At 34.8% G+C, this 14,904-nt stretch overlaps 1 protein-coding gene across 1 annotated transcript in view; it reads left to right on the plus strand.

Annotated features, from left to right (window-relative positions):
- CCZ1 (CCZ1 homolog, vacuolar protein trafficking and biogenesis associated) overlaps positions 1-14,609 on the plus strand; it is a 25,193-nt gene extending 10,584 nt beyond the window's left edge. The window contains exons 9-15 of the mRNA XM_044660160.1: positions 569-630; positions 1,227-1,338; positions 3,319-3,352; positions 3,849-3,966; positions 10,147-10,305; positions 10,637-10,764; positions 14,273-14,609. Coding sequence (XP_044516095.1) covers positions 569-630; positions 1,227-1,338; positions 3,319-3,352; positions 3,849-3,966; positions 10,147-10,305; positions 10,637-10,764; positions 14,273-14,328 — 669 coding nt within the window. The 3' untranslated portion in view covers positions 14,329-14,609. The remainder of the gene's footprint in view (positions 1-568; positions 631-1,226; positions 1,339-3,318; positions 3,353-3,848; positions 3,967-10,146; positions 10,306-10,636; positions 10,765-14,272) is intronic.
- Positions 14,610-14,904: the final 295 nt, after the last annotated feature.

A 14,904-nucleotide genomic window follows, 5' to 3' on the forward strand; every position in this document is an offset into this window, starting at 1 on the left:
CACACACACACACACACACACACACACACACACACACACACACACACACACACACGTGTAAATGTAAGGTAATTTAAGCAAGGAGGAAGGGATGAAGGAAGGCTTCATAGAGAATGTGACAGATGAGCTAAGCCTTGAAGGATCATAGATTTGGAGCTGGAAGGGTCCACAACCCCCTCATTTTATTGATAAAGAAACCACAACCCAAAGAGCTGCCTACAATCAGCCAGGTCATAAGTTGGGGGTTGGATGGAAGGGCAGAATTGTGAGGTGGTAGAAGAGGCACAGGGTATCAGAGGCACAGGGACTAAGGAAGGGGGAGTGTTGAGTTTGTAGAATAGCTAGTCTAGTTTATCAGAAATATAGTCACTATATTGTGATCATGATCAAAATTGTCTTGTTTCTATATTTTTATTTTTTGGTTTAAATTTAATGCAAAAAAATGCATTATCTAGAGGACTATAAACTGAAACAAACTAGCACATGTAAATGTTCTTTTTTCATAGCTTTGAAAGCGGGGAAAAAAGCTCATTTGTAAGTCATTTCCCAACTTTTGACTTGTTTATAGTTGGCAGGAAGGGATTCACCAATCCGAGCAGAAATGCCAGGAAATCTTCAACATTATGGAAGGTAATTTATCCTATGATATCCTTTTCTAGTTTCTTATTAATTTTTAGATTTATTTAAAAATAAAATCCTGAGCAGACTCAAAATGAATCTTTTTATATTATGTAAAGTCCAAGTTGATTTCCTGATGTGAAGAAATTACACACGTTAGAGGTATTGTATTTATTTCTAGGTTAAATAAAGAGATTTATCATCATTTTCTTATTGTGAAAAGATAGTTTATATTCTCAAAGATGAAGTTTTATTTTACCATACATATGTTATCTTACTGATATAGATATAAATATAGCTATTTTACTGTACTATGTCAGGCAGGCCTCCAAAATCTGTCAAAGTCTATCTGTGACAAAAGTAGAATAATTATGTTTTTTTTTATGGTACTAGTCACAGAAAAAATAATTTTCCATTTACAAAACAAACAAACCAAAAACCCAGAAGTTGTTTTGTCACAATTCTACTGGTTTGGCATAGTCCTGGTATTGTCTTATATTTTATCCTGGCTTCTAAAAATGTTACACTTTTATGTAAAATGGTATATATTTTGCTGTGAAACTGTAACTTATCTAATGAATGTGAATCATTTTGTGCTTGCTTTTAAGATTTCTTACTGGGCCCTTGAACCTTAATGATCCCGAAGCAAAATGCAGATTTCCCAAGATTTTTGTAAATACAGATGACACTTATGAAGAGCTTCATTTAATTGTTTATAAGGTAATATCACCATTTTCTGTATTGATTTTCTGTGTATTGATATATGAGTGCAGACTCAAATGTCTTATATACTTCTGTGGCAAAATATATGTTAGGATTTCTAAGCAGTGATGGTTCTTTTTTAAAACTCTAAAACATATTTGTGTGCTTCCTTGGAATTGCATTTAGTTTTCATACATGTATCTTTGAATGATTTTGTGGTGTCATTAATGAAGCAGCAGTTGGTTAGGCCTGTCATTTAATGTTCTGTGGCCTTCTGTATTAATTTATTTAAGAAATATCTTGAAAGCAAAGGGGACACTATCAGAGCCAAAGGATAACTTACTTTTCAGATACTCTTATTCTGGTGGTCTATTAGATCTGAACAGTATCCACTAGTCTCCTGTTTGGGATTTTGTGTTGGCCAGTGATGTCTAAGTTAATTATGTGAAAACTTTCCCACTGCCTTCCTTCATCAGCATGAACACTTTTATTAGGTACCTTGAGTAGAATTTTGTCATTTATATATAGAAAATTATAATACTAGAATATATTTTTATTATATTAAAGAAGTTTTTACTCATTTCCTTTAAGGGTTTAGTTTTTAAGGACAATTTTGTACATTTTTTTAGGTTTGAAATTTCAAGAGCATATTAAAAATATGAAACTACTAGTATGTGACAGAATATAGTGTATCTTAATAGAAAAAAAAATAAACAAACAAATAAATAATTAAATGTAATAGCTATGCATGTAAAAAAAGTAACCACGAACTAGACATTTGAAGTAGAACTATAAAAATGAGAATATAGAATATTGATTATATTTTTTATTTCTATTTATGTGAAATTTAGAAATTTCATGATAAGACCTAAATAATATGATTCCACAATCAGTAGGATTTTCCTAGAAATAACATAGAATAATATATTCAGATTTACATATTCAACAGAATAACCACTAAGACCAACTACTACAACAATAATAATAGCAGCAATAGCTCGCATTTATACAGAGTATCCCAGAAGATTTAGTAGTTGCTTAAAACTGCGCTAGATGTTTTGGGGTACCCTGTAGAGTACTTCAAGTTGTAAAATTTTTGTATGCTACTTCATTTGATCCTCATAACATCCTTGGGAGGTAGATACTGTATCATTTTACTGATGAGGAAACCGAAACAAACAGGAGTTAAGTGACTTGCCCAGGATCCCAAAATTAGTAAGTACCTGAAGCAAAATTTGAACTTGAGTCTTCCAACACTATCCAGCATGCCATCCAGTTGCTCAAAAGAAATTACACAAAAGACAGGCATAGTGAAGATTTCATGGAAAAGTAGATAAGAGTGCTACTTTGAATTTGAAAGACCTGAGTTTGAATCCTGTATTGACTCCTGTATGACACTGAGTAAACCATTTGAAGTCTAACTTCATTTTTTTCATCTATAAAAGGAATTAGCTCTATCTCACAGGGTTATTGTAGGGAGTAAACTAGGCAGTATATGTAAGTACTTGCTATTCTTAAAGTGTCATATAAACATTAACTATAATTTTCTTCTAAGCCTTATTTGAATAACTTTTCAAGTGTTTGAAGGGCTGTCAAGTGGAAGACAGACTAGATGTGTTTTTCTTGACCCTAAAGACAGTGTGAGCAACACTGAGTGGAGGTAACAGGTAGTAACAGGCAGATTTAAGCTTGACATAATTGTCTAATAAACAGATAATCAGAAGTGGAATGAACTGCCCCAAGAGGTAGTAAGTTCTCAGTCACTAAAGTTCTTCAAGCAGAAGATGGATAACCATTTGTCGGAAATTATGGTATGGTGTTTCTATTTTTCCACTGTGGCAATGGAGGGTTTTGAAACATGACTTGGCCTGCTAGTTCAGATGTCCTTCTATGCAAATTTCCTAATAAAATCAGTGACCATGGTTAAGTAAGGGAGGGGAAAAAAACCTTTATTCTATAACCTTTGATTTAATATGATGATTTTCTCCCCTCTCCTAGGCCATGAGTGCAGCAGTTTGTTTCATGATTGATGGTAAGAATAGCACTTTTATCTGTTGTCAGATGAAAAAGCACTCTAATGCTTTCTTCTACTATTAAATCAGAAACATATTGTTAGAAGGATATACTGTGAAAATCCAAACGAAACATGATTGCTCCAACTTTTTGATTGTTTCATTCAAGACAGATTTTCAGGTGGGTCTTGGAAGGTAAAACCATCCTACTAGTTTGACCCAAAGAGGAAATATTTAAATGGGGCTTATAACATATGTTTCTTTTTTCATATAGTGTATATTTTATTTCTTCATAAATGTTACTCATTTTGTCTTGCATATTTTTTTATCAGAGAAATAAGATTTGCTCAAGTTATTTCAGGTCATTTTATTAAGCTAATCATTTTGTGTCTATTGAAGTGATTTGAATATTTAACTATGGGGGAAAGGAAATAAGTGACTTCTTTCACATAAAATAACATAACTGAATGATATGAGGGGAGGGGAAACACTTAAAATTTTTTTTTAATTACTCAGCCTCTATGCAGCCTTCTTTGGACTTTTGCCGAAGACTAGACAGCATTGTTGGACCTCAGCTCACAGTTTTAGCATCTGACATTTGTGAACAGTACAACATCAACAAAAGAATATCAGGGTTTGTACTATAATTTATTTGTGTCCATTTTCAGACATTGAGAATGTGTCTAACTCTTCATTTAAAATTTTATCTAGAATTAGTACTGTCCAAAATGAATGTCAATGTGCACCTTTGAGTGTTTTCCTCAAATTACCATGAAGTAATCTGAATGGTTTTCCCTTGCCCTAATTTCCCTTCTGTTATACATTTTTGAGGAGACAAAACGGGATTAGATGTATGGCTTATGGCTCTTAAAGAGTTTTTCACTTTTTTAAAGTAATGGATTAAAACAAGGGATTGAACCTATACTATCCTTATTAGTGCCATGTTCTTAATCACTTGAGCTAAGTAACAGACTATATTAAAAAGTATTTTAAAATTATAGGCAGAATTTTATGGTGCACACCTGTAGGCCTTGCTACTGAAAGAAGCTGAAGCTAGTGGATTCATTGAGTTTGGTAGTTCTGAGCTGCAGTAAGGCTCAAGCTAATTGGGTGGCTGCACTAAGTCTAGCAGCAATGCAGAGCCTGAACAATTGAACCAGTGCAAGTCAAAAAAATGAAGCAGTTAAAGCTTGTGTGCCAGTCAGTATAGACACTGACCAATGAGAAGCTACAACACTTCCAGCCTGGGTAAGATAGGAAGTCTCAAAAAAAAAAAAAAATACACCCAAATACACTGAATTATTTAGGGAAAGGGTGTTAAGTTGAGTAGAAATCAGGAGAACCTGGGTTCTAATCTTGGTTTCTTTTATATTAAATCATATAATATTCTTGTGCTTCAGGGTGGGGAGGTTTTTCCATATGTAAAATATAGATGATTTTATCTACTGTTCCTACTTCACAGGTTAAAATGAATATAATCGATAAGATTTGTTTTGAAAAATCAAAGCACTATGCCATGGTACTTTGATATTGTAAGAGGGAGATTTTAGGTATTATATAGATATGTATTTAAGGTGTGGCCGCCAATAATCAATAATTCAGATTGATTCCATACTTAAAACAGACCTAAGTCAGGATCGGGTTTAAGGTAGTTTATTTACAATTAGGAAGGTAGAAGGCAAGGGAAAGGGAGAGGCAAGTCCGGCCTGCAGAGGCCTTAGCAATCAGAGAGGCAAGAAGCCTATTTAAGGTAGAGAGTCTGGAAAACGCCAAGGTAGACCAAGGAAGTCAGCCTAACTTACCCACGTGACCATTCATAGTGAAAGCAGCCTGAGGTCTCAGCCAAGATCCTTCAGCACCAAGTTCAAAGCGGGAACTGCCCCAACAGGAAGTAACCAACATACTTAAAGAGATAGTGTCTCTCGTCACTTCCTGTGGGTCCACCTCTAATTCAAGTGGACAGATGATTGCCTCTACACTGATTTGGGCAGTCCCTTGTTCTTGATTTGTTACTTATTGTCACGTGTGGGTAACTCATCTCTCCTCCCCACTAAGGGAGGTGGGAATGACATCATCTCTGATAGTAGAGTATTGACTATGAATGGGCTAGAGCTAATTCCATTTACACAATATGCTAATATGAGGAATCATATAGACTATTCTGTCTTCAGTGTTCAGATATTTATTCGTAAAATATGTAATCTTGTACTGGTATTAGCTTCCAAGAGTACAGAATAAGTTTCTTTTTAATTTTAACAACAAATTTCCATATAAGTTTTCCAAAGTCATATGATCCATATTGTCTCCCTCCCCCCCTTCTGGGATCTGACAAGCAATTCAATCTGGGTTTTACGTGTATTATCACACAAAACATTTCCTTATTATTTAATTTTGTAAATGAATAATCTTATAGAACAAAATATATACCCAAATAAACAAGTGATAAATCTCATATTTTTAGCCGCATTTCTACTCCAACAGTTCTTTCTCTGGAGGTGGATAGCATTCTTTTTCATAAGTCCCTCAGAACTGTCCTGGATCATTGTATTGCTGTTAGTTGCAAAACCTATCACATTTGTTTGTTCTACAGTATTGCAATTATTGTGTACCATGTTCTCCTGGTTCTGCTCATTTCACTCTGCATTAGTCCATGTAGGTCTTTCTAGTTCTTTAGGAAATCATCCTGTTTATCATTCCTTATAGAACAATAATATTCCATCACCATCATATACCCCAATTTGTTCAGCCATTCCCCAATCGAGGGACACCCTTTAGTTTCCATTTTTTTTTGCTACCACAAAACAAGCAGCTATAACTATTTTTGTACTAACAGGTCCTTTCCTATTTTTTAAAAAATTTATTTGGGATGCAGACCCAGTAGTGGTATTAGTGGATCAAAGAGTATGTACAGAATAAGGTTTAAAATGTAAGTATGAACATTTTTTATAAACTTATTGAACAGACTTTCTAAAATTTTTAAAGTAATTTGGAGGGAGGAGAAGGTGAAGGGAAAGTATATACAGTATTCCAAATCAATCTAATAAACATACATTAAATGCCTCCCCTGTAGGGAGCACTGTATTCAATTAAGTAGGACACCAGAGGAGATTTAAAAGATCTGAGCATTATAAAATGATAATATACAATAAGGGCACTGAGAGTCAAACAACTGTCAGCTTAAGGGCAAGAAGATGAAAGGTCATTACTGACTAAATAGAACAGAGAACACTTCTAGCAAAGATTGTATTTCAAGTGGGCTTTGAAGGATAGGTAGGCTTATAAGAAACAGGGAAAGAGGAGATGAGCATTCCAGGCACAAGTTTTAGTATTCATTCATCGGAGCATTTTTTTAAGTGTGTAGAGAGCTATGGAAAGTAGCTGAGAAAGCTATAAAGGTTAAATAAGACATGGTCTCTGTAGAATAAAATACAGACATAGATAACTAGTACAAAACATTACATTATAAATGCATTGTAGGGGCAGGTAGGTGGTTCAGTGGATTGAGTGTCAGCCCCTGAAATGGAAAGTCCTGGGTTCAAATGTAGCCTCAGACTCTTTCTAATTATGTGACTCCGAGCAAGTCAATTTAACTCCCATTGGATAGCCTTTACTACTCATCTGCCTTGGAACCAATACGCAGTATTGAGTCTAAAATGGAAGATAAAGGTTGTTGTTGTTTTTTTTAATGCATTGAAAAGTTGTAAAACAATGCTTCTTTTGATGTCTGAGGGACTGAAGCATAGCATTCATGGAATGGAATAAATTAGGCAAGGCTGAAAAAATAGAATAGTATTTTTTTTTTTTTAATATAGACCCTTACCTTCCATCTTAGAATCAATACTGTGTATTGGTTCCAAGGCAGAAGAATGGTAAGGGCTAGGCAATGGGGGTCAAGTGACTTGCCCAGGGTCACACAGCTAGGAAGTGTCTGAGGCCAGATTTGAACCTAGGACCTCCCATCTCTGGGTCTGGCTCTCAATCCATTGAGCCACCCAGCTGCCCCCAGAAAGAGACTTTTTGATAGTATGTCACCTACACTAAGCCCAAACAAAGTTAAACTTAAGAGGAGTGACTATTGCAAGGATGTTCAAGTTTTGGAAATTACTGATTACATAGTAATACTCCGCTTCATGTGAAGGATATATTCCAAAAGGGTTGTAGTCTAGGATGTAAATTTTTTCTACATCTCACTTCCATTAATTGTCCAACCCTTCTGTCACACTCTAGTTGGAATTGATTCTTTCTCAGGACAGCTCTTGTGATGTAGATATCTCATGAGCTGCTTCTGAATCAGTGCCTCCCCGTTTCTAGGTGGCCAGGTCTTGCAAGCCCAGAGTGCTGCCCTTCGCAATTGTATCAGAAGCCCCATTGCCTTTTCCTCAGCCACTTCCACCTTTGATTCAGGGGTGGATGGATTAGAGCTTCCTCTGGGAACAAGGCATCTTTTTACAAAGTTGGCAGAAAGGTTTGAAAGATTTATTCATACAAGATGTCAGTGTGCCTAATCTTGGTAATATTGCTTCCAGAAAATTGGCATTGATCCCTTCACATCTTTACTAAGTGAGGTTAAACCAAATCAGTCATTAGAAGAATAACTGGTGGCATGCCTGTTATAGTGGATAGCTTTCTTTCTGTTGTGAGATTATTGAACTGGTAACCATGGAAAACATTTGGGACTATATGCTAGTAAAGAATAGCAGTCAGCTTTCCATACATTTTTAGGCAATTGCCTGTTCATCCTGCAATTCTGACTAAGATCTGAGGCAGATTAGTTTTGTTTTCTGATTTCTACTGTTAGAAGTGCATTTTTAAACATCCTGATTGATAAGGATTAGGCAATGGAGGTTAAATGACTTGCTCAGGGTCACACAGGTAGGAAGTGTCAATTGAACCCAGGACCCCCCCCATCTCTAGGCTTGACTCTCAATCCACTGAGCCATCTAGCTGCCCCCCTTCTAATTTTTTGATCTCTGAGAATACTAATAAAATCGCATTACCCCAGAGATGGGCAAACTTTTTGAAAAGGGGGCCAAAGGAAAGAAAACGCTCATCTGTCAGTCTGTTTCTAAGGCAACTCTTTGAAAGTTTCATTGTATTCATCAGATTAGGAATAATGTTGAGGGGATGGATAGAACATTTCAGGGGGCCGCATCTGGCCCACGGGCCGTAGTTTGCCCATCACTGCATTACCCAAATGAGAGAACAGAATTAAACCATTTTGATTGTACCAGCTGATAAGACTGCTGTATTCATGAAGCGATGGAATGACTTAAAAAAGGGAAGGGTTCTAATTGTGGAATTCTAAAGAGATATACTTGACTATGAAGCACAATTTAATGATACAGGGTGTCCCAAAGGTCTTAGGGAAGTTTTACACTATATATGCATGCGAATTCATACTAGATCATAATGTAGTAGATTGATAGTTAATACTCCATATTCATGGCATGTAATATAATTCCATTGTCATTCTAATTATATCTAAGAAAATGAAGTTTTAAAAGTATGATACTTAGATCTAGTTTGTTTCATTAAAGAGGTAGCTTCTGACACCTTGACTATAATAACAGTTTCAATCTTGGTTCAGTTGCTGGTAGGTATGTCTTTCCCATGCATTAACTTTAATTGAAATCAAGTTTTTCCCTGACCCTTTGATATCTGAAACAAACTCCATTTCCAAGAGTACCAAATATTAATGTCTAACCCATAAAATGAGTAATTACTCCTAGTTCGTTTTTATTAATGCACAGTGATTCACTATACTTAATGTTTAACAGAGGTGATACAAAATAGATGAGAGAATATTTGGTGACATGTTGCTTACTTAAAAGAAACTCCATTAAAAACCAGAACATAAGGGGAAAAGGCCTCTGAGCAATCAAATAGATACTACGTGATTGTGATAAAGTACAAAGTATAGCATTCCTTGATTCCCATCATCATCCCTATACATCCAGCAGAAAGTATTCTCTCCTCCCTGAATGTTTTAGGACCTTGTCTGGATCTCTTTGGCCTCTTCATTCTTTCCTATGTTGCATTAGACTTCTCTGTATCCATTTTTTATCTTCTCCTTCCAGTAGATTCTAGACTCCTTAAGGGCAGAGACACATCTTAACAGCCCTAAAACAAGTTGACAAAAAGTTTAAAATGCAAAGAAGTATAGGGCAATTTAATGCAGAGGCTAATAGTAGGCCCTGAGTGCATAGAATATTGATATCCATCTTAACCAAGGCAATAGAAGGTTAAAGTGTAGTCAGGATATTCTATTTTAGAATTTAGGAAAATGTATAATACTTTTTTTTGGTAATACATTTTTTATTCCCACATTGGAAAGTTTTGTTGTTGTTGTTTTTAAAGTGACCATTTTCAGAGTTTTCATTATTTGGAAAATTCATTTAAATGGAACACTGTACCACCCAGGGATGTATATAGGTCAGCTCTTGTTGTTTTAGTGAATGTCATATCTGAACTGAAACTTGTATTGATGAAAACTTAACATTAACATAGTTTATATCTTTATCAGTTAGCAAATATGTGTTTAATGTCCACTAAATGCAAAATGCCCACTTCATTAAGAAAAGAACTAATAAAATATGGTAATTATAGTTAACAGCCATATCTGATCCTTGAGACTAATACTTTTGTAGACCCAGGCTTCTGAAATCTCTGTATTTATTGGCAGTTGGAGGATGACATTGTCACTGTTAGTTATATAGCTCTTAAGCTTCTTAAGGGAATATATTTTCATAGATTGAATAACTTTTTAGTTCTTTTAAAATATTTTATCGATTATTTTATTAATATTTTTTCACAGATCTGAAAAGGAACCCCAGTTTAAGTTTATCTACTTCAATCATATGAATTTAGCAGAGAAAAGTACAATTCACATGAGGAAAACACCTAGCATATCACTTACATCTGTTCATCCTGACCTTATGAAGATTCTAGGTGATATCAACAGTGATTTTACAAGGTAAGTATTTCAAAATAAATGCTACATACCAAAAAGAATGACCCTTTAAAATAGGGGGAGAGATCAGAGCTTTCTGTGTAGCATTAGTTTCTCTAATCCTTTTCCCAAGCTGAATGTACAGATTTCTCTGAATTTATATAAAGCTCACCAATAGCTGTGGCCATACTTCCTATATAAGCTGTTCATTTCCTATGTAACACTCTGAAGGACATTAACTACTAAAATTCTCTGATTTCTCATATTTTAAAATGTTGACTTTTTATAATCTGCCTTTACATGTTTATACCCAACAAATATATCCATAAAATTGCATAATGAATTTGTTTTACAGAATGGATGAAGATGAGGAAATCATTGTAAAGGCAATGAGTGACTATTGGGTTGTTGGGAAAAAATCTGATCAGCGAGAACTATATGTTATTTTGAATCAAAAAAATGCAAACCTGATTGAGGTCAATGGTAAGTATACATTGAGGTTTGAATGGACTGATTTTTTACTATGTCACTATTAAGGAAAATATAATAATGATAATGATCCCCTGCACTTGTGTAGTGCCTAATTGTTTACTAAGCACTTTCACATATATTATCTTACTTAACCCTCTTACCAGTCCTGTGAAATTTCAGCAGAATTTTTTTTTTTGCCAGGAGGCTTATGGTCTGGTTGGGGAAACGTAATACAGGCAGGCACATGATTGTAGAGGAAATGACTTAACTATGTAGCGTAGCAGTAACATCTCCTATTCAAATGACTGGCTCTGCCATGAACCCCTGTGGTACGAATTAGAAGTCAGAAAAGCCTGTAGACAGAAGCTAAGGTAGATGTATGAGATCAGCAAAAGAATTCTGCTCATCTGAAGCTTTCAATTGGAGGAGAAAAGGTACTTTAAAAAAACTTTACATGTATTAACTAAGGACCACAAAGTAGGATGAGGCCTGCTCAGAAGTCTGTTGTCAGATACCAAAAAAACACAATCCAGGTTAGGTTCCCTAAAAGATAGGCTTTGAATCCTAGGATCTGAGAGTTGGAAAGGACTCCAGAAATACCTTCTCTGGCTTCCCAGACATTCAGCCTCTGCCTTGAACACTGCAGTATTTCAGGAGGCAGCTCATGTCGTCCAACAATGCTGACATGTTCATCATTCTTCATGATGAGCCCAAATTTGTCTCCTCCTTATTTTCTGTTCTTGCCCCCAGTTCTGCCTTCTGGAGCAACATAGAACAAGTCCTCTCCTTTTTCCATGTGCCTTTTTTTTTTTTATTTTAACCCTTACCTTTTGTCTAAGTATCTAAGACAGACATGTGGTAAGGGCTAGGCAAACAACGTTAAGTGACTTGCCCAGGGTCACACAGGTAGGAAATGTCAGAGACTAGATTTGAACCCAGATCCTACCAATTACTATTAGGCCTGGTGTTCTATCCACAGTCCTATCTATGTTGCCCCTTATGCTACTCTTTCAAAATATTTGAAATGCCTGTTATATTTTTGTGGTGAACTGGAGACTATTTATCACACTTGGGTCCAAAACCTGCCTTTCTCACAGGCTGGTGACTTATTGTTGCTTAAGATCAATTCTTTATCTTTATGTGGAGATTATCTGTGGTACCTGTTTCACAAAGGTTGTTGTGAGGCTCAAACAGCACAGTTATTATCCTCATTTTACAGGTGACTTTGAGGTATGAGACATTCTGAATTGCCCAGAATCATCCAAATAATCAGTGACAGAGATGGGACTTGAATCCAGATCTTTGGACTCTAAGTTTAGTTTCTGAGTAACAAGAAATAGAACAAAATTATGAATAATTGAGGTTTATTTTTAGTTAATGCATTTAATAAATTAACTGGCCATAATTTCCATAGCTTTATGGAAAATTATCTTCCCTAGTAAGTTTACTTCCCTGTTTTATGAGTTCTGCCTTATGAAAATACTTGAGAAATAAATTGGTTTAATACTTTTATTAAGTTCTATTGTCCTAAATGAAAATATGTATGGCATTGTCTGTGGAAATGCTATTTTTATTGGAAGAAAAAAGTAATATGTAGAAGTAGTGCCTTTTACAAAATATTCTAATTTGTATGCCAGTTTTTAGATGTGCCTCCATGCTAAGGGGCATAATGGTTCTGAGCACCTTCCAAGCAGAATTGTCAGGTTAAAATGATTAGCATTCTCCAGCTAGACCAGATGTTACTATATTTCCTGTGACTATATTCTGGGTATGCTGTTGTGTTTGAATAAAAGTTATTAGTAGCCATTTTTTTCAGCTCATACAGCTTGCTGCCTTCAGACAGACATAAATGGGAATAGAAAGAGTAACCTTTTTTAGTAATAAGAAATCTGAACTTTAGATTTTTGTGTTCATATTATATGGTGTGTATTATAGGCAGGCATCATAGACGGCAAGTTTAATGTCTGCTTTTGCCATTTCTTAGTTCTTATGTTATTCCTACTAGGGATCCTGAGGCAACTAGGTGGTACAGTGATAGAGTGATGGGCCTGAAATGAGAAAGACCTGAATTCAGATCCAATCCCAGACATTTACTAACTATGTGATCTTGGGCAAACCACTTAACCCATGTTTGCCTCCTTTTCCTCAACTGTAAAGTGAGGTAACAACAGTACTTACCTTGCATGATTGTTGTGAGAAGCGAATTAAATATTATTTATAAAGCACTTAACACAGTGCTTGGTATATAGCAGGCACTATATATGTGCTTAATTGCTTTTCTGCCAGAATAGTTGGGAACAAATGAAAACAAAATAAGCTTTTGTGAAGCAATAAGGATTATAATTATTACATTATTGGCAAAGCAGAAGGATTATTGAACTTGGAGTCAAAACTACTTGGTTTAAAATTCTACTTCCAATGCTTATTTGATATGTAAACTTGGACAAGTCACTAACTTCCTTGTGCCTTGGGCATCTTCATGGTACGATATAGATTTAGATAAGTTATAGATGGATTATGGTCTGTTTTGTTAGAAGTTTCCACACTGGGAGGTCTTGTTGCTATTCACTTAGAAATTATAAAATAATTTCGTATAATGATTAATGATTTCAAAGAAGAATTTTAAAATTCAAGATTATTAGATACTCTTAGGTCCCTTACTGTTTTGATGACTACAAATAGCATGAATTCAAAGGTGATATTTTCAGGAATTGCTAAATTTGTTTTGCAGACACTTTTAAGACCAGGTTCCACCAGAAGCATAAGCTTTGTCAAATTTAAAAGAATATGAGCCGTCCTATCCCCCAATTGATAAATAGGCAAAAGATTTGAACAGACAGTTTTTGGATGAAGACATAAAAGACATTATAAGCATATGAAAAAATGCTCTAAATCACTGCCAATTAAGATAATATCATTTCACACTCATCAGATTGGCTAAAATGATAAATGTTGGAGAAGATGCAGAAAAATGGAGACACTAATACACTGCCGGTGGGATCCAACCATCCAGGAAAGCAATTTAGAATCATGCCCAGGAAATTATAAAACTACATATCATTAAGACCCAGTAATATCACTGTTGAGTCTGTTTCCCAAGCAGATAAGAGAAAAAGGAAAAGAACATATATGCTACAAAGTATTTATAGTAACTGGTGCTGACAGAAGTTTTAAGATTTGTCAATCTGCTTCAAAGATACCATGATTCATAGGATCATAGATTTAGGGCTAGAAGAGATATTAAAAGCTATTGAATCAATTCCCTCCTTTTACATATAAGGAAAGCATGCACCAGAGATGTGAAGTGACTTGCCCAGGGTCACAGTTGATCATTTCTGAGGTAGAATTTGAACTCAAGTTTTCCTGACTATATCCCCAACACTATTAGCTAGCATCTAATATGTTTCTTGTATGTTCCTCGATTGTTGGAACTTGGGTCAAGGGTAGTCTATACAGTAACCTTTGGGGCAAAAGCAATAAGGACCTCCACTTTTCTCAGTGTTTTCTATTGTTTTTGCAGAAGAAGTAAAGAAACTTTGTGCAACACAATTCAACAACATATTCTTCTTGGATTGACCAACAAAACAGCTTATTTAAAATTTTAAAAACTCATTAAAATTTTGTTTAACATTACTGATTATTAGTCATATTATTGACTGGATTAATGACAATAGTAAAGCAATACTTGCTTCGTAAGAATCAAATTTCTATCAAATCTGTAAACTCTGATTGTAAAATTTTTAGATTTTAAATATTTAAGTGGAATTTAAGCAAGTCTGCTACATCTATGCCATTCCATTTCTCTGATATTATGTGACTATTTTACTGGAAAATAAAATGAATAAATTGCTACAATTTCTGAGGACATTTATTTTTTATTTCCATTTCTTTTTGTTCAATAGTTTTGCTTTATTTTAGCATATAATTGTTTATGACCTTAAGCATGATTGTTCCTAGTCAATTCCTGGACATTATAACAAGAATGTAAGTTTGAAAATATCTAGCAGTTATATTATTCCTCTTTTTCCCTCACCAAATTGTACAGTGGCAGATGTTCAAAGCATTTACAGAAACTAATAAAACTGAACTTTATTTTTCTCAAATTAAAATAGTTTAGAAACTACATAAGAGTAAAAAAAAAATCAAAACCTT

This window comes from Gracilinanus agilis, chromosome 1 (assembly GCF_016433145.1).
Source record: "Gracilinanus agilis isolate LMUSP501 chromosome 1, AgileGrace, whole genome shotgun sequence".
Taxonomy (NCBI): domain Eukaryota; kingdom Metazoa; phylum Chordata; class Mammalia; order Didelphimorphia; family Didelphidae; genus Gracilinanus; species Gracilinanus agilis.